The following is a 24,960-nucleotide window of genomic DNA, read 5'->3' on the forward strand; positions in this document are numbered from 1 at the left end:
TTGAGAAATATCCTTGGCTTTAACCAAAAACACCTGGGAAATATAATAGAGTTAATTCTGGTAGACATTCTGCTACCCTCAAACTAACCAGAGCATTTGGTGCCATAGAAATTCCTGACTGATTTAATTCTTAACAGAAAATTTGAGGGTAATCTAGAGTCATGATATGTATTGAAAGATCATCAGCTTTAACTGTTAATTTCCTATTTGTTCTTACTTTGCCAAAAATCTTTATATGTTTGGTTTTCCTCTTTAAATCACTAACTGTATGACCATCACTACACTGTGAAAAAAATGTAGGTAAAAATCCAGTTCTTTAAAACAAATAGCTAATACTAAAAAGGGAGACTCAAAAATGACTCAGGTGCTAAAAACCAATTTTATTTAGTTTATTCTTTTTTCCTGAAGCAGATTGATGGAAGACCATCATGGATGGAGAAATAGATGACAAATTGGTTAGTTTCCAAACTAGAAGCAAATTCCCGTCACTAATGAAAAATTCCTACTGGAAATCCTGGCTTTACTTCTTTTCACAAATTTTTCTGACTCTTGTATACTTTGAATGATCTCACTCTAAATTTGTGTTGTCTGACACATTCCTTAGGTTGTTGGTGGTTGGCAGAACTAGTGAATTTCAAGCCCTGTACACAGTAGTTTTGCATGCTGACTTAAGAAATAGTTTGTAGTGTTGTCTGTTGCACTTTGCTCTGCTTCATAATGATAACTACATTTGGAGGAAAAGTACCGTAGTCTCAACTGGTGGTGTTACTATTGCTCTTTTTGTAAACCTGTAATGTGGTTGAACTGTGATCATGGCATTGTGTTTTTTGGAAAAAATATGAAACAACCATTGATGCTTACTGTTCTGGATAGATGTTTGTTCTATTTGCATGCTTTAAGAAAGTGCAGCTATATTGGAGCTTTATAAGTTTGGAGCTGGCAAAAAGCATGCAAAAGAGGGGATGCTATTCATTATGTTTTGTTTTTTTCCAAATTCGTCCCCATTTTGCATTTTTTCCCTAAATTTAAAGAAATCATATCCCTTTTTCATGGCAAAAGACTGATAATCACATCTAAAGTTTAGAGGGAAAGCATCTATATTAGTATTTTCACTAGAAGGGCTTCCAACTGCCTGGCTATTAAGTCATATGACATATTTTATTAAAAATATGAAAATGGCTTAAAATATGGCTTAACATATTTCTTTTGGTAAAAGTGTATTTTTTTAAATCACTTTAAAAAGCATAAAAATCTTTTTGCCTCTAGAAAGGGAAGTTGCATTTTCATTTTTAGTGTTTAAACTCAATTATTTTCTTATTTTAGATTTCAAAATAGTCTAATTTAAAATTAAAGCTGCATTATGTTTGTCTTCAGAGGGAAGAGCAGAGATTTAACTTTGAGATCGATTTATTTTTTTTGGTAGAGGAAGTTTCCATTTCAGTGTCAGGTCAATACCACATATTGAAAAATAGACATTGAGTAATCTGGCATTTATTTAGATATACCTCTGTATATAAAGTTAGTGTAGACTTGTGGAGATTACTCTTAAATGAATAGATTCACGCACTGCTTTGTCTGCTCTCCTGTCACAATATTTGATTCCTGGAAATCCAGGATTTTTATATTTTTAATTAGATTGCAAAATCAATACTCTAAGCTCCATTTCATATGCTTTTTACATTATCTTTTTTCAAAAAATAAATAACAAAAGTTTCTACCATGTAGTTCCCTTTGTCAAATTGGAACAATGATGTCTATAGTATAAAGTCAAAAGTTAATGGGAAATCTGTTTTGTGTGAGACCTGAAAAATAATTTTTTATGAAACTCATCCTCTATGATAATGTAACATGATGCAGCTTTAATAGACTAAATCTAACCTTAACTTTCTAAGTTCAACTTCATTCCATGCTTCTCAGCCTCTTGTTACAATTAATGCCCATTAACTGGTAACTTCTGAAACTAACCGGGAGGCTTTTGGAATACTGTATTTAATCTCTGCCCTACAGCACAAGCAGCGCTGCCCTGTGCTGGAGGACCAGTTGGTGGATCTGGTGGTTTACGCCATGGAGCGATCCGAGACCGAGGAGAAGTTTGATGATGGGGGAACAAGCCAACTGCTGTGGCAGCATCTCTCGAGTCAGCTCATTTTCTTTGTGCTTTTCCAGTTTGCAAGTTTTCCACATATGGTCCTTTCTCTTCATCAGAAGGTAAGTGCCAAACTCTTTGTCAGAGCCACCTTTCCTGTTGATTATGTTTTAGACTGGCATAGACATTGCCTAGTGAACAGAAGTTCCAAGCTCTGATTTCTGTTTTGTTCAGTGCTTTTATGGTTTCTTAACTTTTCACTTTCTTGTCACTGTGAAAACTGGTTTCAGTTATTCATTTTACATATTCACAGTGCAGGGACCAGGGGATACAAAATGAAAATGCCTTAGTATAGTACCCTCAAAGAGCTCCTTACTAGTGGGAAGATACAGATATAAATAATTTGATTATAATGTAATATTTCACGTAATGGAAGCATGTTTCCTTGCAATAGAAATGAAAGAGAATAGTGCCTATAAAGACATCAGGAGTGGCTTTATCAACAAGTCTTGAAACTAGTATTTGAAAGATAAGTAGAAATTTGCCAAGAGGAAAGGATAGAATGTATTTCCACAGAAGTAAGATCATCATTTGGAAAGGGACAGAAATGTGTGATAACTGGAAAGAAAAATATAAAGGGGAAAGTATTGGTGAGATGAGGAAAGCAGAAAGGCAGGACCAGGCGTGGAGAACTTTATATGGCCACGTGTTTGTTCTAAGGAGTTAAATTTACTTTGAGAGGCAAATGAGGAAGAGAATGACATCATCATATACGAGTTGGAAAAATTACTGTTAATGACGATATACAGGAAGACAGTGAAGTAGAGATGGATGGAGCCAAAATCAGAATCAAGGAAGCTAGTAAGGGAACTACTGCAGTGATCTGGGTGAGAGATGCTGCAGGCCTAAACCAGGACGGAGAGGAGGAGCCAGAAACCAGGTATGCTGAGGGATGAGTAGGACTTGGTGACAGTAGGTGACAGACCAGGAGTCTAGGATCACTCACTGCTTTCTACTTTGGCAGTGAATGAAAGAGTAGGACAATGAATCCAAAACAGGGAATCCAAGTGGAAGAGTAATTTCATGGGGAGGGTTGGTTTTAGGCATAGGACTTTAGACACACTGAAAGGCAGTAAAATAAGTGTTGTTTTGTCTATACCATCTCTGCAGCCTGGATTATTTGGGGAAAATTCTTTCATAAGAGTTGTTAAAATCCTTTCAACCACCACTTACCACCAGCCCCATCACTATCACTAATTTATGTTATAATCTACAGGAAACCAGGAAAAGCATTTTTGATAACCAGTCCCTGAGAAGTAAAAATATAAAAAAAAAATTAATCCTTTCGGTATGTGTTTTGATGAGATATTTTTAATATTCCCATATTAAACTTGCACACATAATCAACTTAATTATGTTCTAAAACATTTAACTTTTGATATGCATAGTTGTTTTGGAGGTCAAGGAGAAAACATATATAATATTAAAATAATTTAAAAGGCTTTACTTGGTGTGCCTTGAGTAGAGGCTAAGTAATTAGTAAATGCCAAAATTTGATGCTAACTTTCTGAGAGCATGGTTTCTCTCTCTCTCTTTTTTTTCTTTAAACTTTAATATATCTGTTTCTTTAACTGGCTGTGTAGATGTGTATTTAAAGATCTTTTACAGTTAGCAGGGCGAGGACTGATTAAAGGCAGAGATCATCTGATGTGGGTTCTCTTGCAATTCATTTCTGGAAGTATTCAGAAAAATGCACTTGCTGATTTTCTTCCTGTCATGAAGCTCTTTGACCTTCTGTACCCAGAAAAAGAAGTAAGTTTGGTTAAATAGTTAACAGTGTGATTAGAATGTGATTAGAATATGATTAGAATTATGTCCAATTTATGTTTAAGGGTTTTACTGTGGTTTTGTGAAAAGAACCATGAACTTGGAAGCTGGAAGCCTGGTTCTTTCCCCAGTTTTGTGATCATGGGATGGACATTGTCTCTCTTGACATTAGTTTACTCATATGTAAAATGAAGAAATTGAACTAGATTATTTCTGAAGTTTATCTTAAAACACAATTGAGTATCTAATATGGCAAACTATTTCAATACATTCTAAGGAGGTTTATAATTTTAAAAAGCATGAAACTGTTTTTAATCTATACGTGTTGAATGATCAAATAACATCAGTATCTGTTAGTATCTTTTTTTGGTTGTTTGCTAGTTGAGTGTGTCCTCCTAATGTTTTATTATTCAAGGTGTTTGAATAAAATATGGTATATATTGATGATTGACATTTTTTTGAGACATTTTATTATGGAAATTTTAAAATGCACAAAAAATGTAGAGTAAATAGAAAATAAACTCCCATGTACCCATCACCAATAAATATTCTTACTTCATCTTTCTTCCTCGTTTTTTGTTAATGCTGGACAATTTTAAAGCAAATTCCAGATATCCATGTCATTTCACCCATCAATGTACAATATGTTTGGTGCTACTCATTTAGATTGCATATTTCTTAAATTTTATGTTTTTGAAAAGCATATATGTGACTTTTAGAAAATTCTGTATTCATATTTACCATATTCAATAAGATTTCATAATGCTGCATTTAATTTTTAAAGAATAAAAATTTAATGATTGTGAATGCTTTGTGGCAGTAGGAAAAGCTTGACTAAGCACCTGTGGATTTCTGTTATTTTCTTGGCAAGTGAGAACAATCTTGCAATAGTTTCAATATTTGATAGTTGTTAGACCTTCTGATTTATGTTGTTGAATAGTCAAAGAACAATTGGAGTTGAATATTTGAATACAGGATATTTTAAAAAAAGATATATCAGAAATGATTACTAAAATACATATAACTAGTTAATTCTTCTCTTTCTTATAACATGCAAATTGTTGTTTTTTAGTTTATCCCAGTTCCCGACATTAACAAACCCCAGTCAACTCATGCCTTTGCAATGACCTGCATTTGGATTCACCTCAATAGAAAAGCCCAAAATGACAACTCCAAGCTACAGATTCCAATACCTCATTCCCTAAAGCTTCATCATGAGTAAGTTACTTTAGCTTGACTGTTTTTTTAAATTTAATAAACAGTATGGTATAAACTAATATTGGTCTATTTATGTAAAGTATGTAAATCTTCCCACACCCACTAGAGGTAAGGGTAAATAGTTAATGTGTATGTCATAACCAAGAGAAACTGATCAATACCAGCATCAGAAAACAACTAGAAGATTAACCAATCCTGTTTATTAGTACGTGGAGATACATACGTACATATATATATACACACACATATATATATATATATATACTTTTTTTTAAAATTTTCAGGTCTAATCTTTGCTTTTACATGTTTTACTTCAGTTAAAATACTTAATTTCCAAAAGTGTGTGAAAATGTTTCAGAATTTCTTAAGTATTTGGGATTTGCGCATGATCTGACTGAGATGTCATTCACTCCCTGGGCTGCCAGGATTGATTGAGCTGATCTGGCTGGCTTGCTCCCTCACATCATTTCCAAAGCTGTGATTACTCAAAGAAGATTCCCTTTTTTGGATAGGACTGGGTTTCAGTCAGGAGTATTAGGAATAGGTGAACTTCCCACCTAGAACTTCTGAAGTGGACTGCCAGATCTCATCATAGAAGACTGTAGGGTAGTCAGACTTCACGCTTTATTTGGCTTTCGTTTTATGAGACACCTCTAAACTATCTCTTCTTAGCGATATCTGTAGTGAAGATTTAGTGTGTACTTAAGCAAATAGATAATAGAAGCCTAGTTCATGAATCTGTGAGTTATTTCTTCATCATCTGAAGCTTAATGCTGTACATGTATGTAGTACATACTTAATGGTTAAATAGCCATTAATTGTTAACTTATACTTACTTAAGTTCTTTCTGAAATGCTTCTCAAACTTTTATATGTGTTAACACTCTATTTTGGGCAGAAACTATAATACCTATAGGAATAAAGATAGTATTAATATATAGTTTCATGAAATTAAACTGTCTTACAGTGCAGTTACCTTTCTGGAAATTATTTGCATTTTTTTCTGTTTATGGAACTTGAAATTTTAGGTTCCTACAGCAGAGTCTTAGAAATAAGAGTTTACAGATGAATGACTATAAGATCGCCCTGCTCTGTAATGCATACTCTACAAATTCAGAATGTTTTACATTACCCATGGGAGCTCTGGTGGAAACTATTTATGGAAATGGAATTATGAGGATACCTCTTCCTGGAACGAGCTGTTTGGCTTCAGGATCTATTACTCCCTTACCGATGAACCTCCTGGATTCACTGACGGTTCATGCCAAAATGAGGTATGTTCTTTCTCTTTATTTGGCCTGATGTCAGGGAATTGATATCAGTGTAGTATAGACTTGATTTGATGATTGTGTGTGTATTTTATGGTCAAGTACATTTTTTTTAATTTAGGTTTATCTTATTACAAAAATGATATCGTTTATTTATAGGTATTCTAGGATAGACAAATAAATCCAAAGAAAATAATTGATATAGTCCCTCCGTGAGAAGTAAGTGTTGTAAAATTGTGTATATATATACATACACACACACACACACACACACGTTCTGAAACTTTTTTCTATGTATAAATATATGAATTTATAGGGGCTTTTTGGTTTGGTTTTACAAAATGTGTCCTTAGCTACAATACTATTTTATAACCACCTTTTTTTCATGGTAATATATTAAACATCTTTTTATTTATATATTTATCTATGTTAACATCTTAGATTCAGTGCTCTTCAGAAACATCTATTTTAATTAGTACAAAGAAGTCTTTTGTGTGGCTATATATGATTATCTAGCCAGTTCCACATTGTTGAACACTGAGGTTATTTGCAACGTCTCAGTGTTATAAAGATGGCCATGAAGATTGTCTGGCTATCTTGCATCTATCCATGATTTCATTTTTATTAAATAATTCGCCAGAAGTAGAATTGCTGCGTCCCGCAATGCCAGAGCTGTAACACTGGTCCTATATTGCTTCTGGATAGGGGCGCTTTTAGAATTGACATTATGGTTTCTAAAAGACAGAAAAGGCTGTGTTGGGTGTGAGTCTAGAACCTCAAGTTCAAGCCAGGCCTGTAATATGAATGAGCGAGGCTGGTGCTATGCGAAGGCGAGTCAGATTACAGTGTGCATGGAAGCTGTATGGTTAGCGGGGCCTGAGGCTGACTGAAGTGTGTGGGGCTCAACGCACGGTGCTGCCCTTTTGGCTAATTTCTGTAATGTGCGAATGCACAGTAGTGTAGCTAATTTGTCTGAGTTTTGGGGGACGGGCTAGAGATCCAGACTTTTATTTCTAGACTTTCAGCTGTTAAATATTGGCTAAAACGTTGAACACTGCATAGTCAAAAAGAATGCCTGTGTGAGCCTCCAGGTGGGGTATTGGTTCTAGAAAATCCATGCTCTTTTTCAAATGGTAAACATTGTGATGGAGTTAAACATGCACTTTACTGGCATATGTGACGAAACTGAGGAAAGCCCTGTTAGAACCTAACATTTGGGTCTTAGCAGTGACTTACTAAGTAATTCTGTAGCAAAAGTTAAATAATCTCTTTAATGGTTTTATTTAACATATTTGAAAAAGAAAAAAAGACTAAAACCATTCAAGCACGTTCTTGTGAGTTGTCCCAAAATTTTGCTGTTCTGTGAGCAGAGGGGTCCTGATGCATGTTGAGAGCACCTGGAAACCAGCATCAGTCTCAAGCTGTACAGTGCGTCACTGCTGTGCGTCCTGCACAACCTAAATGGCTAAAACAGAGCTGATTCACTTCGTGTATTTAAGCTCAGATTTGTACCAAATTCTCTGTAAGTAGAGTAATCCTTGTATTTATGTCAAAAATACGGATTTTTATTTTCTTTCCTTTTTGTTTTTTCTTAGCCTTATCCACAGCATTGCTACCAGAGTGATAAAACTTGCTCATGCAAAGTCCAGTGTGGCCTTGGCTCCAGCCCTAGTGGAAACTTACAGCCGTTTATTGGTCTATATGGAAATAGAGTCTTTGGGCATCAAAGGATTTATCAGTAAGACAGGAGTTTCTGGTGTTTATAACCATTAACCCTTTCATTAGTTGGACATGCACTTTTCTAATTGCTAGGGATACAGCAGTGTTCAGAAGTTACTGCCATCGTAGAGATTACCTGCTAATGAGGAAGACAGACAAAAAGATAAATAGATGAAATATGGAATATGTCAGGCAATAAGTCTTAGAGAGGAAAGTAAAGCAAAAAGAAAAATTAAGCAAAAAGGACCCACAGAGGATTCAGGGAGTGGGTTGCATTTTTTTTAGGTAAAGTTATGGTAAAATGAAAAGAGGGAGGGGTGGGTATCAGGCTAGGTGCTTGGGATTCAGTGAACAGGACAGACATGGTCTCTGTACTCATGTAAAAACCCACAGTCCCATTTGCCTCCTTTGCTGAGTTGCCCCTGGGAAAGCAATGAGTACTAAGTCTGACTGGCGATAGCAAAGGAGTTTTTCTATATTGCAGACGATAGTTTATAATGTGTCTTCGTTGTTATGTAGTTCTAAATAATAGATGCTTCCTAATATGGAAGTGCTTTTCTGACTTATGGTAATTCTGACTTTTTACCGATACAGTATAACTTTAATTTTAAGTAACCATGGTTACTCTTCCCAGATAATTCAAAGTCAAATAAAACTTTCTTAGCAGGGGGAGGTAATAAAGCAGGTATGATGCAATTTGTATATTAAACAATGATCCCCATGCTTCAAAAGGCTGGGAACATTAACTTTATAAAAATAATTTTCAAGATAACTAAATAAATAAGTAAAGAAGGTTAGAGTAATTTTTTTCCCATATCATGGCTCTTATTTTATTTTTCCAGATGAACTTGAGTATCATTTGTCAAATTCCAGAGAAAAAAGCAAATTTGGCACTCTAATTAGGATCCAGATTTTCTTCTTACAATTAAAATAGAAATTATGGAGAAAATTTGGAAAATCTGTCTATATATGTGTGCATATGTATCTGTGTGTGTGTATGTATGTATGTGTGTGTGTTCATGATCAAATTTTTGCCTGGACTTTAATCGATGTGACTTTTCTTCAAATATCTATTAATGTATAGCTCTTACTAATTGGTGCTTTAAACTGTCTTGTTCCTCCAGGTCAGCTTCTGCCAACTGTTTTCAAGTCTCATGCCTGGGGAATCTTGCACACCCTTCTTGAGATGTTCAGCTACCGAATGCACCACATTCAGCCTCATTACAGAGTTCAGCTCCTGAGTCACCTTCATACTTTGGCTGCAGTTGCACAAACAAACCAGAACCAGCTCCATCTCTGGTGAGCTCATTACAGACTGTCTTTCCTTGGATTTATTAGAAACTTTGTTAGAGATGGGGAACCTAATTCTCTGCCTTGTAATATTTTTATTCACTTGTCATAAAACTCCTCTGCTTCTGGAGTATTTTACTCCAAAATAGAAGTAGAGTCCAGCTTTTTAAGTAGAAACCTATTGTAATAGTTGAGTCCTTGCCTGGGGATCTCTGGACTGAGAACACATACTTCTGAGGCCTTTGACGTTATATTCTAACTTAGCCCCTTACTATACTAGATTTATATATTTCAGATTATGGTTAATTTATCATGTCATTTTGATTTTGCTCTAAGTGAAAATACATTTCAGATTTTTTTTAAATGTAATTTTTGAAATGCTGTATATCCAAGTGAAAATTTTCAGTCCTACACACTATAAGCTATCTTTTTTCAAATGTATAAAATTGTCAGATGGTTTTTGCTGTATAATTTGACACCTCGGGTCCTTAAAACAAATTAAGCAAAACTCATTCTCACACAAAAGATGAGTTTTTTTTTTTTAATCGAGGAAGGGAAATTTATAGTTTGCATATTTTCCCATTGTGATTAACCAAGGATTAGATTTAATTCTGTAATTCTGAGATATTATGTGCAACTTAACTTCTTCATGATTCTTTTTGTTCTCCCTCCTTTCAGTGTTGAGAGCACTGCACTCAGGCTTATAACAGCATTAGGTAGCTCGGAGGTGCAGCCGCAGTTTACACGCTTCCTTAGCGACCCCAAAACGGTGCTCTCAGCGGAATCAGAAGAACTCAACCGCGCCTTGATACTGACCTTAGCTAGAGCAACTCACGTAACAGGTACCGTGAACATACAGCTACCACCAACAAAAACACATGAGCTAGAGTGTGCTGTGCCACTGCTGACTGCTAAGGGGATAACACACTGAAAAGATACTTCTCACTTGTTCCCAGAAAACCAGCTCTTCTGATATCTTCGCTATTCTTCTTGGTAGCTTCACCATTTCAGTCATTAATTTGAGTTCTTCTGTGTGCAATCATTTTAAGTTGAACATCAGTTTTCAGTCATCTGACAACATTTTAAAGTCATGATTCTTGAGCTTTTTGGTCTCAGGACTTTACTTTTACTCTTAAAAAAATTATTGAAATTTCCAATGATTTTCTTTATATAGATTATATCTATGATATTTACTTTGTTACATATTAAAGTAAAAGTTTTTTAAATGTTTGATTCATTTAAAAATAACAGTAATAAACCTGTTACGTTAACATAAATGATGTGCTTTTTATGAAAAATAAACCCTGTTTTCCAAAACAAAACTTTAGTGAGAAGAGGTGCCATTGTTTTACATTTTTTGCATCTTTCCTTAATGTCTGATATAAAGGAACATTGCTGAATTCTCATATTTGCTTCTACATTTCTTCTATTGCAAATGTTATTTTAGCAGAAGTAGGTAAAGAAAGTATGGCCTCACACAGATACGAAGTTGGAAAGGGGAAGAGTATTTTAATAGCTTTTTTAGCCAATTTGAATATTCTTTGATGTTATACAAAACTGGAAAATTGATAGTTTCTGAAATGTTAATTGCAGTGTGGAATCTAAAGTCCTATCAGTGAAGTCTCTACTCCTACATTATAGTTTGTTGGTCTGTTTTGTACCTTTTATGGTTTTGTATTCATACATATTTTATAACTTCATGAAATTGTTTTTTGGAAAACATTGGTTTAATGAGTTATATAGATCTTGTAAATGTTGACATACTTCATCATACAGTATAGAAAATTACATTTTGTAATCTCACTACAAATTTCATTAGAAAAAGTCTTTAAGTATTAGAAAACGATTAGGCTTGTGGTAGAGGATTTAAGTTTCCAAATTTCTAATTTTCACTCAAAAGTTCAAATGGTAAAATGATGCAGTCATGTGTTCTTGAAGTGACAGACTGTCTTTGCTAATTTTCAAGAAAATGTCTGCTTAATGCCCAGATCTGGATAACTGTAGTTTTCTGTCAGATGTTCTTTCAAGTGAAATTGGAATTTCATGAAAAAAAGAGCTGATTTGACACAATACTCAATCACACAAGTGTTTCTCCTCAAGATACCCATCATGCTTTGGTATTATAGCTAGAAAACCTTTTGCATACTTCCATTTTATTGCACAGAATATTAAAAATCGGTGTACTTAAGGGCTGAGAAAAATAATCCTTTTTCCTGTGTCTTATCAAGGATATTCTGAAGTGAAACTGGCGCTTTTTTTTTCATACTCCAAGTGTGTGATGGTGAGAATTGCAATAGCTATTAGTAGTTTGGTGCCACTGTTTGATTTGTTCTAATGGCCAGTAGTTTTACCCACCATTGCTTTTGCACCATCAGTGCACATACCAACATAGTAAAAAGGCCAGTGATATCTTAGTATTATTGTTTTAACAGCTTTGATCTCATTGAATCTACAAAAGGATGTTGGATACCCACAGAATCTGCAGACCACACTTTGAGATCTACTGTTTTAAAGAAATAGTTAATGTGTTTAGCAACCTCAAATTTATTAATGTAAACTGTCTCATTTTACATAAGTAAACCTCTTTGATTTAGAGAGTTATAGTAGCTGTTTCAACCACCAGAAAAGATATCTGTGGTTCTTTCTTAATTCTGTTTCCTTGGCTCAGTAAAGTGAGTGCTGTACCTCATTATCAGAGTGAATGAATGAACACTCTGGTGGCCTGTACCAGTATTGCATCATTGGTACTCTGTAATCTTATAAAAAAAAGAAAAAGAAAAAGATTCCAGATGTCTTTTGCAGTCTCTTCAGTAGTTATGTTCATATTTACTAATGTAAATCATTCATAAACTAAAGAATTTAGGTCCTAAGTTGACTATAACTAGTAAAGCAATGAATACAGAGCCATGAAATTCTCTGAGTGTATATATTTGTGACCTTCTCTGTGATATCACTTATGAATTGTGGCCATGATCTCTCATACCTGGGTTACATCTGTTTGTTTATGTTTAGATTTTTTTACAGGCTCTGATTCAATTCAGGGAACTTGGTGTAAAGACATACTTCAGACCATCATGAGTTTTACTCCTCATAACTGGGCTTCGCACACTCTTAGTTGTTTTCCAGGCCCACTGCAGGTAATTTGGTCTTGAATTGCATATTGAATATACAGTATATAAAACCATTCTTCCCATTTACAGTGTAATTCTAGAGCGTTTTGGTGACATCCAAAGAAAATTAGCTTTTATTTCTTTTTTTAAAAAACTTTGCTATTGCTTCTAAAATCTCTTGAGTTATTCTTTGTCTTATTCTAGAACTGGGTATGTTTCTAAAATTTTAATTATTATGGCTTCATCTTATTAGTTAACAGTTTTAGAATCTTAAGAGAATTAACATGTTACCTGAAAAATTCTCTCTCTCATGAACTGGAGTGGGGAGAAATGCAGTTTAATGGAGCTTCACAGAATACACATATGTACATTGACTTTTTTTTTTTTAAATCACACAGAGAGAAATCCTGTGAAGTTGGCTTTTATAATATGGAGAAAGGAAAACCTCATCTGTCTTCTAATTTTCAGAAAAAAATCTTAGGCATAATGAACAACTTTTTCATAACTTCTAATAGAGCTAGCACAGTAATTCTCAAACTTATCAAAATCACCCAGAGGGCTTGTTTAGCTACAGATTGCTGGGCCCCAGCTGCAGAAACTTCTGATTCAGTAGGTCTGGGATGGGGTCCAAGAATTTGCATTTCTTACAAGTGCCAGGTAATGCTGATAATTGATGGTCTGGGGACCACACTCTAAGAATCACTGGATTTGTATAATGGATTTTCCTCATAGAGACTAAAATATGTAACCAGAGGGTACATACATTTCTCCCCCCGCCCACCAAAGATGAGCAGAAGTATCAACAGATGATTGAAGAAAGTTTGAATTCAAGCTTGTTTGAATTTCTTTTTAGGAAACCTAGGAATGGAATCTTATAGATAATCTAGTATTTTCCCAGTATAGAAATTCTGGCCTTGATTACTGAGTTGCTTGAGGTCACCTAGAATATATTAGTGTCAGAGTCAAGCCCGGAACTGGCTTCCTGACTGAAAGCAGTGCCCTTTTTACTACAATCATTGAAATAAACTTCTGGTCTTCCTTTTAGGCATTCTTTAAACAAAACAATGTGCCTCAGGAAAGTCGTTTTAATCTGAAAAAAAACGTGGAGGAGGAGTATAGGAAGTGGAAGTCAATGACCAATGAAAATGACATCATTACCTACTTTTCTATGCAAAGCTCTCCGCCTCTCTTCCTTTGTCTTCTCTGGAAAATGCTCCTGGAAACAGATCATATTAATCAGATTGGCTACAGGTAAGCCAGAAACCTAGATCTGCATTCCATTTGGCAATCTATTATACCACACAGCAATATAATTTATTTTTGACTCTCTTCTCTTCAGAGTTTTGGAGAGAATTGGAGCCAGGGCCTTGGTAGTCCACGTGAGAACCTTTGCGGACTTCCTGGTATATGAGTTCTCTACATCAGCTGGGGGTCAGCAACTGAATAAATGCATTGAAATTCTTAATGACATGGTATGGAAGTACAACATTGTTACACTGGACAGATTAATTCTCTGCCTGGTAAGAATGCACTTGCTTAACAGATTTCTATGCAAACAGTCCCATTTTCTTTTGGCTCATTGTGCATGACTGCTGGATCTTGTGCTGATCTACTCTGTATTGTTTCTAAGGATTTAATTAATTTATACTATAAATCGAGCATTGCTGTCTGTTCCGTAAAGAACTAGAGATTCCTCAATTTCTTTATTCATTTATTCAGTAAGTTTGTATTAAATATCACTATGTTGTATACACAGAAGGTACAGAAGTAAATAAGACAGATGTGGTCCTGGCCTTGTGATGCTCTGAGCTGATTCTCAGAGGCTCCAGCCAGAAGCAGGAAATAGTAAAAAGTCACTGAATTTCTTTACAGAGTGCTGGTAACCATTTCTGTACACTTTGGTAGCCGTAGTCATAACTGAGTGTTTCTTATAGCCACCCAGTATCACCCTGTGTTTTTTATTCCTGACTTTGATATCTGTTTCTGTCCAAATTTTAAGCACTGAGCCAGGCTGGAAAATGCTACATTTTTTAAAATACTATATTGGTGATATTTGGGGGGCTTAATTGGTTAACATTAGTCTCTTACCTGTAAAGCATAGATATAAATGTCATAGTCTAGTAGGGGAACTAAGGTAAGTCTATAAATCAGTAAAATAAAAGGATAAGTTAGAGATGTAGGAAAAATATTGCCAGGCAGCAATGAGAGATCACATCCACCTAGGTGATGGATCTTGAATGATGGGTTAAATTTCAAAAAATAAAGATGGGTATCTCAGGTGAAAGCCAAAAATAGGCAAGAAAGGGTCAGATATGTTTGGGGAACATTTGAACAGTTGTTTTGGGGTTAGACTAGACACATAATGAAATTCCAATAATGAGATTTTACTGTATTCCAATTTAGAGTCTCAAATTTAGACTCCTTCGAGCCTTGCTTTTGTATGGGTTGAGCATTTTCATATAATGTTTCTGTTCTTCTCCAAAGGCCATGCGTAGTCATGAAGGGAATGAAGCCCAGGTTTGTTATTTCATAATCCAGTTGCTGTTGCTCAAACCAAATGATTTTAGAAATCGAGTAAGTGACTTTGTGAAGGAAAATTCCCCAGAGCACTGGCTACAGAATGACTGGCACACCAAGCACATGAACTACCACAAGGTACTGATGCAAATTAGTGCTTCGGTCAATCCTTTGTAAGGCCATACTTAGGTGTTTGGCTAATTGACTTGGCTGTTTTCTCTGTACCTCTGCTTTTTTCTCTCTGTCTATATAGAAACGAATTAGCTCTCTAAACTTCCTCGGGGTTCTAGACTATCTCTAATGTCAAGAACAAATTGAAACTACAGTTTTAGTAGCCATGGATTTTACAATACAAAATAAAAAGTTATAAATTCTTTTGTATGTAAATCTCTTTTGGTGTATCTTTGGGATAATAGAGATTTTTGTCAAGTAAAGGATTCTAGATTTCATTGCATTGCTGGGGAAAACACAGTTTCATATTCTTTGAAAAATGGCATGTTTATGTAGCTCTTTTTTTAAGAAAATAAAAAAAAGATGCCCTAAACATTTACCACTTCCTCACTTCCACAGAAATATCCGGAGAAGCTCTATTTTGAGGGCCTGGCGGAGCAGGTCGATCCTCCTGTGCAGATCCAGTCCCCCTATCTGCCCATCTATTTTGGGAATGTGTGTCTCCGATTCCTTCCAGTGTTTGATATAGTAATCCACAGGTTTTTAGAGTTGCTCCCAGTATCCAAATCGTTGGAGACTCTGCTAGATCACCTGGGAGGCTTATATAAATTTCATGGTGAGTTTTTTCAAATTTTAATTCCATATAATAGCTCTATAAACAAAAGTAGGCTGGACGTGACCATTTGGGTAACAGTGGTTCTAAAGGTTTTATTTTAGTAATTTTTAATAAACGTGTTTTGAAGGGAAGTGCTATGTGATGATGTCATGAAGTATGAAATAGATGACATAAAAATGTCAATAGGTAGATCATAGCAAAGAAAAAAGTAACATGCAAGAGATGCCTTATTTTATATATTGTGTGATTAATTACCAAATCTGTACAGAAGGAGAAACGTATGAATTTAGAACAGACTGATGGTCCTGTGGACTAAATGGATCATGGCAGCCTTCTTGAATGAAAAGGATTTGAACCATGATGTATTTGATTTGTATGAACGTAAAGGAAAAGAGAGAATACTAAGCAAAAGGAGTCCTTTGGGAGAATCATGGAGGTGTTAAAAACAAGGCATTTTGAAAACAAATGCCTCACTGGGCTAAATTGAGGATTCGTGTAGTGTACCTGATGGTAGATCACCTTAAATGCCAGGCTGAGAAGTTCTGATTATAACCTGCAGATAATCGAGAGTTAACTAGAAGTTATTGAGTAAAATCATGCCATGGAAGCATTTTTTAGAGAGATAAATCCAGTTGTAGTAGGCAGCATGTCTTGGAAGGAGGAAGCCATTTCAAAGACTTAGGTCAAAATGGTTGGGTATATGATTGACATCTAGACAAGTATGATGGCATGGAAAATGAGAAAGAAGGGACAGATAGTCAAGGAAGCAGGAATTGGGCTTGACTGACCAGTTATGGGGAGAATATGAAAAGAAAGAAATCAAAGACAGCTTTAAAGCGTTAAGCCTGGTTTGCATTTTAGCACTACAGAACAGGAATGAAGTTTGAGGGAACATTCCTTTAAAAACGTTTTTCTTTTGGATTGGGACAGAACAGAATGCAGTGAAAGTAGTTAGTCCCATCCCTGTCCTCCAGCGAGCCACTTTCTTTCTCTGTAGGCAATCACTGTTACTAGTTTCTTGTGTATCCTACCTTAGGTATTCTGGGGTTGGTATTTTTTTTTACAGATATTTATGTAATAGACATATTGTTCTGCACCTTACTTTTTTTTTACCTTTATAATGTATAAAGATTGATTATTTTGTATCAGTACAGCCAGAGCTGCTTCATACATGTCATAAGTGACTTGACCAGTTCCCTGTTTTTCACCATCTAGGCTGTTCTAATCTCTTGCTAGTATAAACAGGGCTGTAGCCACATTCCTTGCGCATATGTCATTTTTGCAGGATAACTTTCTAGAAGTGGAATTGCACTACCTTAGAATATTATGAATATTCCTCAGTATAAGCTGTGTATATTGGTAGAAGCTTTCTGCCTTGTCCTAGAATAAAAATATACATTGTATGCAGCTGTCCAATATGAGAAATAGTTTCATAATCTTCTGAACTGTGTTTTTTGGTAATCTTGGAAATAGAAGATTAGATTTTCACAGTTGTTACTAACCAGATAAACATTGTAATGATCTGTTTTCTTCTTGGCAGATCGTCCAGTGACTTATTTGTATAATACTCTGCACTATTATGAAATGCACCTGAGAAATCGTGAAAGTCTCAAACGAAAACTTGTCCATGCGATCATTGGGTCGCTCAAGGATAATCGACCACAGGGCTGGTGTCTAAGTGACACTTACCTGAAATGTGCTATGAATGCACGAGAAGACAATCCCTGGGTCCCAGATGACACCTACTATTGCAAATTGATTGGCAGACTTGTAGATAATATCCTTTTAATTGTGATTTTTTTCAGACTCTTCAAAAATAACTGTATAGTGATTTACGAGAACATATAGTAGCTTTTTATATATTCCAAAACTTCAGTTTTTTCAAGATTTTTTTTTTAATTTTACTTCTGTAAAAAGGTTTTGAAATCTTAAAATTAGCAGCATTATTCCAGATAGGCAGAAATTTACTTCATTAAAATTTATATTTTAATAAAGACCTTAGAGAAGAGATTCATTTCCAAGAAAAAATCCTATTCCTAAACAAATGCACTATTTTCTGCATCTCTTTGCCCCTGGAGAACATAGACTTTTGTTGCTTTAAATAAATCCTTGAATTTTTTTAAAAACATTAATAGAAATTTTCCTTTTTTTAGTGAAAAAGATTCTATATTGGTATTTTTATTTCTTTTATTTCATTTTAAGTTATTAGCACACTGTACTTAATAAGTCTACACACCATGCCACTATTTACTAGATAGAGCAATTTTACATGAATGGGCATGATTTATTTTCCTACACAAAGGAATTATTTCCTGAAGTAAAAGAACTACTCATTGTAAACTAATTTTCTTATTAACTATCCTTTAGTTATTAAATAGGTCGAGAGAGCCTGGGGATACTGTGGTTGCGTCCACAGCTGTCATGTCACAGTTGTAACACTTCAATAAGAGCAACCGTTTATACCTAGGGTTGATCACATGGTTACTATTGATACATTTCAGTCACGTCAAACTTATTTGTATTTGGTTTGTATTATTTGTCTCTTAAACTCTCTGATAAGTCACTTGGAGGCTCATTATCAGATAAACTGATAATCAGATGAGATGTTTACATGTGAAACATCTTGAAAACTGTAAAGCACTATACAAATGTGAGCCATAAATCTCAAGGTAATCAGATAGTTATTGCTTTAATCATCTGCACCGATGGCTGGCAAATCTCCTGGTCCATTTCCAAACTGTGACTGGAGATTCAATGAGTTTCCCAATCCTGCTGCCCACGCACTGCATGTTACTTGTGTGGAGCTCATGGCCTTGGCTGTTTCAGGCCAAGATGTTGGAAATGCTCTTCTCAATGTTGTCCTAAAAAGGTGTGTATCCTGTTTTATGTCATAAGATTCATTGTTTATTTGTAGAAGATGTTACTTTACTTGGAGCTGTTAGACAAACCTGTTGTCTCAAGGCCAACGCACACTGAATAGTAACTGTCTTTCGGTTCCAGATCTTGTCTTTGTGATAGAGGTGGAATGGAATGATCCCTGAACAGGGTCAGAAGACCTGGGTTTGTTCCCACTCTACTCTATTTGCTGTTTGATGTTAACTTAGGAATAATGTTAACTTCTCACTAAAGACCAACATAAAATAGGGGCTAATGATTGGAGAAGACGTATAAATAAGTGAAATCTTTCAGCCCAGCAACCATTGTTAAAGGAGACAACCAAAAAAAAAACAAAAAAAAGCCTTGTTTTTGTGTATATTGAATTTTTACTCAACAAAAATCCATTGTAGTTTTATTTTTTATTGCGGTAAGTCAGTTATCAGCCCCCAAATTATGTGTGTTCTCAAAATAAGATCCATTGTCAACTATATCAAATGTTTTTATAATTTCACATTTTTATTCTTTTTTTCTCACCAACAGTCAGCCTTTAGTGCCAAGAGAGAACATTACATCATGGATGAATGCAATTGGATTGATCATCACTGCCCTACCAGTAAGTTAATCATTGTGATTTGTACATAGTAATAGGATGCACTGTTCTCTTTCAGCCAAAAGAATAAAATGCACATAAGATGCCCTTGTATACGGACATCATGCAGTTAATGAAGTGTTTCATATTTTTTTAAGTTTTCACATTATTATTGCTTCAAAAATCTACAGTGGCTATTTTGTTTGCCTTTTGCATCAGATCTAAATAAATCTACCTGACTTACAAGTTCCTGCATCCTTTGGTCTCACCTCGCTTATTCAACTTTAATTTTCACATTACAATCTGATCTGCCTTTGACTCCTTAACATATTATGTATCTACAGCCTTTGCTTCTGCAAATGATGCTTGTAGAGACATGTTTCAGGTACTTCTGCCATGTAAGAGAATATACCAGAACCTTGTTCCTTCTGTCACCTTCTTTAAAGCCTACTCATTTTTCGCTGGCCTGGGGCTTGCTTCTTCAGTGAAGCCTTCTGTGATTTCTCTGCTCATGTGAAGTCTCCCTTCTGTGACCCCCACAGTGTCTAGTCAGTACCACACAGTTGTCTGCTGCAACATCTTTGAATGTCAGTAATATTGTCTAAACCTGTACTTCCTGAACTTGTTTGATGATGAACCTTTATGAATCATCTTTTTCAAACACACCTCCTATATATATATTTATCAATTATGAATATGTACCAATGTTATCTGTGTAGTAAATATAGGTAAAGCAATTTATTGTATAGTGAATATTAGATACTAAATGAACAGACACGCATATGGAGCCCTCTAACAACGCTTCTCCCCAGGTTGTTACTAACTTAATTTGGACTCATTATGAAGCCACACAAAGACACAAGCTGGATAAGTAGAAAACATTAAAGAATGAGAAAGTGCTATTATTGGGGGCCTTGGAGTAGAATACTGAATATGGGATGGAATACTGGATAAATGATAATTTTCATCAGGGTTTCTTCTGGTTTTAAAGGAGCCATATTGGATTGTCCTTCACGATCGAATTGTGAGTGTTATCAGTAGTCCCAGCTTGACGTCTGAGACAGAGTGGGTCGGCTATCCGTTCCGCCTCTTTGATTTCACCGCTTGCCATCAGTCCTATTCGGAGATGAGCTGTAGCTACACGTTAGCTCTGGCGCACGCCGTATGGCACCATTCTAGCATCGGGCAGCTTTCTCTCATTCCCAAGTAGGTATTATGATTTCTTAAAGACATTTGACTTTTCATTTTGTTTTTGTTTTTTAATCTCATTTACATGTGAGGTATTCATCTCATTCAGCAGAACAACTTACAAAGTAAAAGTGTTAAGTAGTTTCTAGATCATTAGAACTTCTCTTTTATTTTAGAATTATTTGAATAAAATTAATTTGTGTGTATAAATAATAATCTGGTATCTAGTTTTCCATTACCATTTTCGGAGACTTAATCAAATGCTTTTTCCAGAATATATCCCAAAAGTTGCCTTTTGAACTGTATAATCATATTATCCTATTTCCTGATTATTTTTTTGACTGTATAATTGGTACTAATTAGATTCAAATTTCTTGAGAATGACCTTTATATTAGGTTGGTTATTCTCTTTTTATTTCAAATAATTCACGTTCTGTCATTTGGTAATTTTACTATTATGAATGACTCCTAAATCTGAAGTAATTTATTTCAGTAATTAAATAAAAATAAGAACCAGTGAGAGATGTGAGATTAATTAGAAATGTTACCAAAATTAAAAGAAACTTTAAAAAGTTATTACAAATTTTGCAAATACTCAAGTAGGCTGTATTAACAAAATTCAAACAATTCAACTGATTTCAAGTCATAAGAAATTTTTATTTTTATCTTTAAATTACAGGTTTCTTACTGAAGTACTTCTTCCTATAGTGAAAACTGAGTTCCAGTTACTTTATGTGTACCATCTTGTGGGACCATTTTTACAAAGATTTCAGCAAGAGAGAACTCGATGCATGATAGAGGTAAATACAATCTGGGTTTTCTGTGATAAGATTAAGTTCTAAAATGTATATGTATATAGGTTTCTTCCCCAGTGTTTTTCAAATTCATGTCATTACCATTAGTAGGAACATCAGTTTAATAGGATCTGAGAGTAATTTTTGAGGACTAGTGTCCCCATGACTTAGTATGCCTGTAATGGTTTGGCGCAGGATATGTTAAACTGGAGACTCAGGGGGAAATGCTCATCATCTAGGTTGAGAAGAAAATTAAGGACGGAGAAGTGCATTTGAGAAAGCGCACTATAGTACGGAGGAATTAATTAAAACCATGAGAATGGGTGAAGTCGACCACCTATAACAACAGTGTAGAGAAAAGAGAAGGAGTCAGGAATAGAACCTTAAAGTTGAGCCACAAAGTGGAACTAAGAAGGTACAGTATACAGGATCCCTGAGACTGCAGGTGTCCCAGAAATTGAGAGGTGGTTTCTAGAAAAAGGACTGTCTATCTCTTAATTTTAATAGAAATTGCTAAATTAGGAAGAGAAATTGCATTTAAGCCCTAATAGGGGCACTTTCTAGCACTCTGGATTCTATCATAAATGCAAGCGATATCATATCTCATGTGCATAGAGGTCTGTATGATAGTGACAGTTACTCAGTAAACATGTTATTCTCTGTGCTGCTCTTGTGATGGAGTCCAGCTGCATCATGCTGAATTATTGGACCATTTTTGACCATTTAAATCATTTTGTATTGTTTGTTAAATAGATTGGTGTGGCATTTTATGACATGTTGCTGAATGTAGACCAGTGTAGCACCCACTTAAACTACATGGACCCCATCTGTGATTTCCTGTATCATATGAAGTATATGTTTACTGGTGACAGTGTAAAAGAGCAAGTAAGTTAACTCTATTTTTTAATGATGTTTAGTTTAGAAAACTTGAACATATGATAGACCTTTTTGTTTGTGTAAGTGGGGTTTTTTTTCTTTGTTAGTTATTTTCTTTTAAGGGGATATGGTTAATAGACCTTTCTAGGCAATAAGAATATTATTCTAGATACAGTATTAAAGTAAATGCCTGTTATAATGTCTCTCACTTTTCCCCCTTGGTATTTGCAACAAAACATCTGAAAAAGACCTGGGGGTTTATTAATAGTAAACTCACGAGGAAGAAACCATACAGTATGGCTACTGAAAAGATCAGAGAGGCCCTGTGTTAGGAGTGCAGGGGGCATAGTTTTCCCACAGTGATTACGGTAGACTGTGGGGACGTCAGACAGATTGCAGCATGACTAGAAGACTAAAGCCGGAGGGTGAAGAGAATAACTAATGAAAGGTATCTGAAGGAACCAGGGATGCTTAACTTGAATGTTTAAAGTCCTAGGAAATTACTTGTGTCTTCACTATTTGGGGGTAGCCATTTGGAATGGGTATTAAATTTGTTCTCTGTTGCATACACAGTCTGGTGGAGTTAAAGGGAGGCACATTCTGACTCAACATATAAAGAGCCACTCCCTGGTATGACTGTCTCTGAGTAGAAAGGACCTCCTTAAATCATAACTGAGTTTCCTGTCTGTGGGAAGGAAACAGAATCTTGGCTGCTTTAGAAGGGTGGAGGGAAAGCGGATAGGTGAGGTTAAGTGATCTCCCCTCCAAACTTTAAAGTTATTTCTCTCTAAAATGAGAAAGGCAGGTAAACTGATATATATAAACATATGAATCCTAGTCTACAGGACCCATTCCTTGGAGCTGGGGCCCTGGGGTGGGGAGCGTCTTGACCTTTCTGCCTCAGCAGGACTGTCAAGGAGAGCTGAGTGGGAACCGATACAAAAATGTTTTATTTAGCATATTCCTTATATTTGGCCCTAAGAACTTTGGGAATACAGAAAGGAAGAATTATTAATGGACTAATCCTTCTTGGTAAGATCAGAGAACATTTGAGTAAAGCTGAGAAAGCAATGGAACTGCTTGATGCATTTATTTCTTTAAAGTATTGTAATTAAGAGTAGATCAAATATTAGATTTAGTTGAATTCTAAGTGTAAATCAAAACAAAAAGTTTTATAGATAAATGTTATGAACATAAGTTATTCAGAGAACTTCAAAATATAAATGTGTTTCATGCTTCTGTGAAGATGGCATTTTAAAAGGATGATCACCCTATTGGATGTGTAGAATTCCCAGTGTGAACTGTACTAGCTACTGGCAGCGGGGTGACTGGCCAGCTAGGTAAGTGGTATGTTGCTGTAAATAGCGCATACATGGAGATATATATATATGCATCGCACACAAATGCATAAAGATAAGGTGTGTGTGAGGGACAGCACTTTTTTTCCCACGTGTAAGAGAGAAATAATTTAATCTGCCTTTGCTAAAACAGGACATGTAGAGAAACTTCTCACCCACCCCATTCTACTCCGTAGCTTATTGTCTCAGGATATGTGTAAATCGCTTCTTTAAAGGTGAGAAACTGAGGTTCTCTGGTTAAAATATTTTTTACTGGGTTTTCTTTTTAGGTAGAAAAGATTATCTGTAATTTAAAACCAGCTTTAAAACTTCGTCTTCGATTCATCACTCACATTAGCAAGATGGAACCGGCTACAGTGCCTCCACAAGCCATAAATAGCGGGTCGCCAGCACCCCAGTCTAACCAGGTGCCAGTGTCTTTACCAGTAACTCAGTGATGTCAGGTGTGCTGGGGAGAAAATGGAAGTGCATCCGTCTTTGAAGGTGGACTCGAGTCTGTTAAACCTGAACATGGCTGTGCTACGTCATGATGCAGTAGAAGATGTTCAGATTGTTTTATTTTGATTCAAAGGGTGAATCTGTTGAGCTCCAATTCCCATCTCCCTGTCTGTGTTTTTGTCCTCCAGAGATCATCAGGCTACGTGTTGTCATATCCGTAACAATGTATTCAAGCTACCCGAGAATGTGGAAGTATCTGATCAAATGACTTTTACTAGACACTCAATCTTTCCCATTTTGGCCATTGTTTTTGTTTTAATTTTTTATTATTAATGACTTATTCAGTCTTCAAATACATTTTTTAAAGGCACCACACATGTAAAATAGTTATTACAAAGCCTTTTATATTTAAATCTGTATCTTTGGGATAACAGATATTTGTCAAGTAAAGGACTCTAGATTTCATTGCATTATAGGAGCAGACAGTTTCATATTCTTTTAAAAATGGCTTAAAATTTTTATCATAGATTTCCAAGTAAAATGGACTCATTTCTATTGAGGTAGATTGGCAAGTTTTTGCCTTTTCTATGGACTTAAACTTACTATATGAAATGAGTTGGAAGCCATGTATGAAAATAACATAGCTAGAAATGCATAAGCTTAATAAAATCATGCTTAAATGGTGATTCTTCAATCTCTGTTTTTAAAAATAAAGTAATTGCTTTTTCAGGGTGACATTCTCACCTGGTAGATTATATGATTCTTTGAATTTTTATAATCTTAAAAGTTTTAAATATTTATATTTTTAAATATCATGTACATTTTTGGTTCTTTAGGGGTTATTAGATTTTGAGAGACATACTGTTAATTGGCGGGGAGGGGCATTAAGATTGTAAAATAATTATTGAAATCTTTTGAATGAATAAACTGATTAATTACTCAATTTGAATGAGCGTTTGCTGTGTGCCAGGCAGTGTACTGGCTGGGTTAGAACAGAGGACTGGGCAACTTCCATGAGT

The 24,960-nt window shown here is 35.2% G+C and overlaps 1 protein-coding gene across 3 annotated transcripts in view; it reads left to right on the forward strand.

The window, feature by feature from the left end:
* The window catches only part of MED23 (mediator complex subunit 23), a 39,135-nt gene extending 14,251 nt beyond the window's left edge, over nucleotides 1–24,884 (forward strand). For 2 of the 3 annotated variants that reach the window (XM_010965556.3, XM_010965555.3), the window contains 19 exons: nucleotides 2,008–2,208; nucleotides 3,755–3,898; nucleotides 4,986–5,131; nucleotides 6,159–6,404; nucleotides 7,994–8,136; nucleotides 9,242–9,416; nucleotides 10,086–10,249; nucleotides 12,420–12,544; nucleotides 13,563–13,768; nucleotides 13,857–14,037; nucleotides 15,002–15,172; nucleotides 15,605–15,821; nucleotides 17,362–17,598; nucleotides 18,525–18,690; nucleotides 19,239–19,311; nucleotides 20,279–20,493; nucleotides 21,155–21,275; nucleotides 22,023–22,154; nucleotides 23,773–24,884. In XM_010965556.3, the coding sequence (XP_010963858.1) occupies nucleotides 2,008–2,208; nucleotides 3,755–3,898; nucleotides 4,986–5,131; nucleotides 6,159–6,404; nucleotides 7,994–8,136; nucleotides 9,242–9,416; nucleotides 10,086–10,249; nucleotides 12,420–12,544; nucleotides 13,563–13,768; nucleotides 13,857–14,037; nucleotides 15,002–15,172; nucleotides 15,605–15,821; nucleotides 17,362–17,598; nucleotides 18,525–18,690; nucleotides 19,239–19,311; nucleotides 20,279–20,493; nucleotides 21,155–21,275; nucleotides 22,023–22,154; nucleotides 23,773–23,940 (3,231 nt within the window). In that variant the 3' untranslated portion in view covers nucleotides 23,941–24,884. Of the gene's footprint in view, nucleotides 1–2,007; nucleotides 2,209–3,754; nucleotides 3,899–4,985; nucleotides 5,132–6,158; nucleotides 6,405–7,993; nucleotides 8,137–9,241; nucleotides 9,417–10,085; nucleotides 10,250–12,419; nucleotides 12,545–13,562; nucleotides 13,769–13,856; nucleotides 14,038–15,001; nucleotides 15,173–15,604; nucleotides 15,822–17,361; nucleotides 17,599–18,524; nucleotides 18,691–18,821; nucleotides 19,126–19,238; nucleotides 19,312–20,278; nucleotides 20,494–21,154; nucleotides 21,276–22,022; nucleotides 22,155–23,772 lie in introns of those variants that run through there. The other variant, XM_074368359.1, reaches the window with a different exon arrangement.
* Nucleotides 24,885–24,960: the final 76 nt, after the last annotated feature.

Source organism: Camelus bactrianus, chromosome 8 (assembly GCF_048773025.1).
Source record: "Camelus bactrianus isolate YW-2024 breed Bactrian camel chromosome 8, ASM4877302v1, whole genome shotgun sequence".
NCBI lineage: Eukaryota > Metazoa > Chordata > Mammalia > Artiodactyla > Camelidae > Camelus > Camelus bactrianus.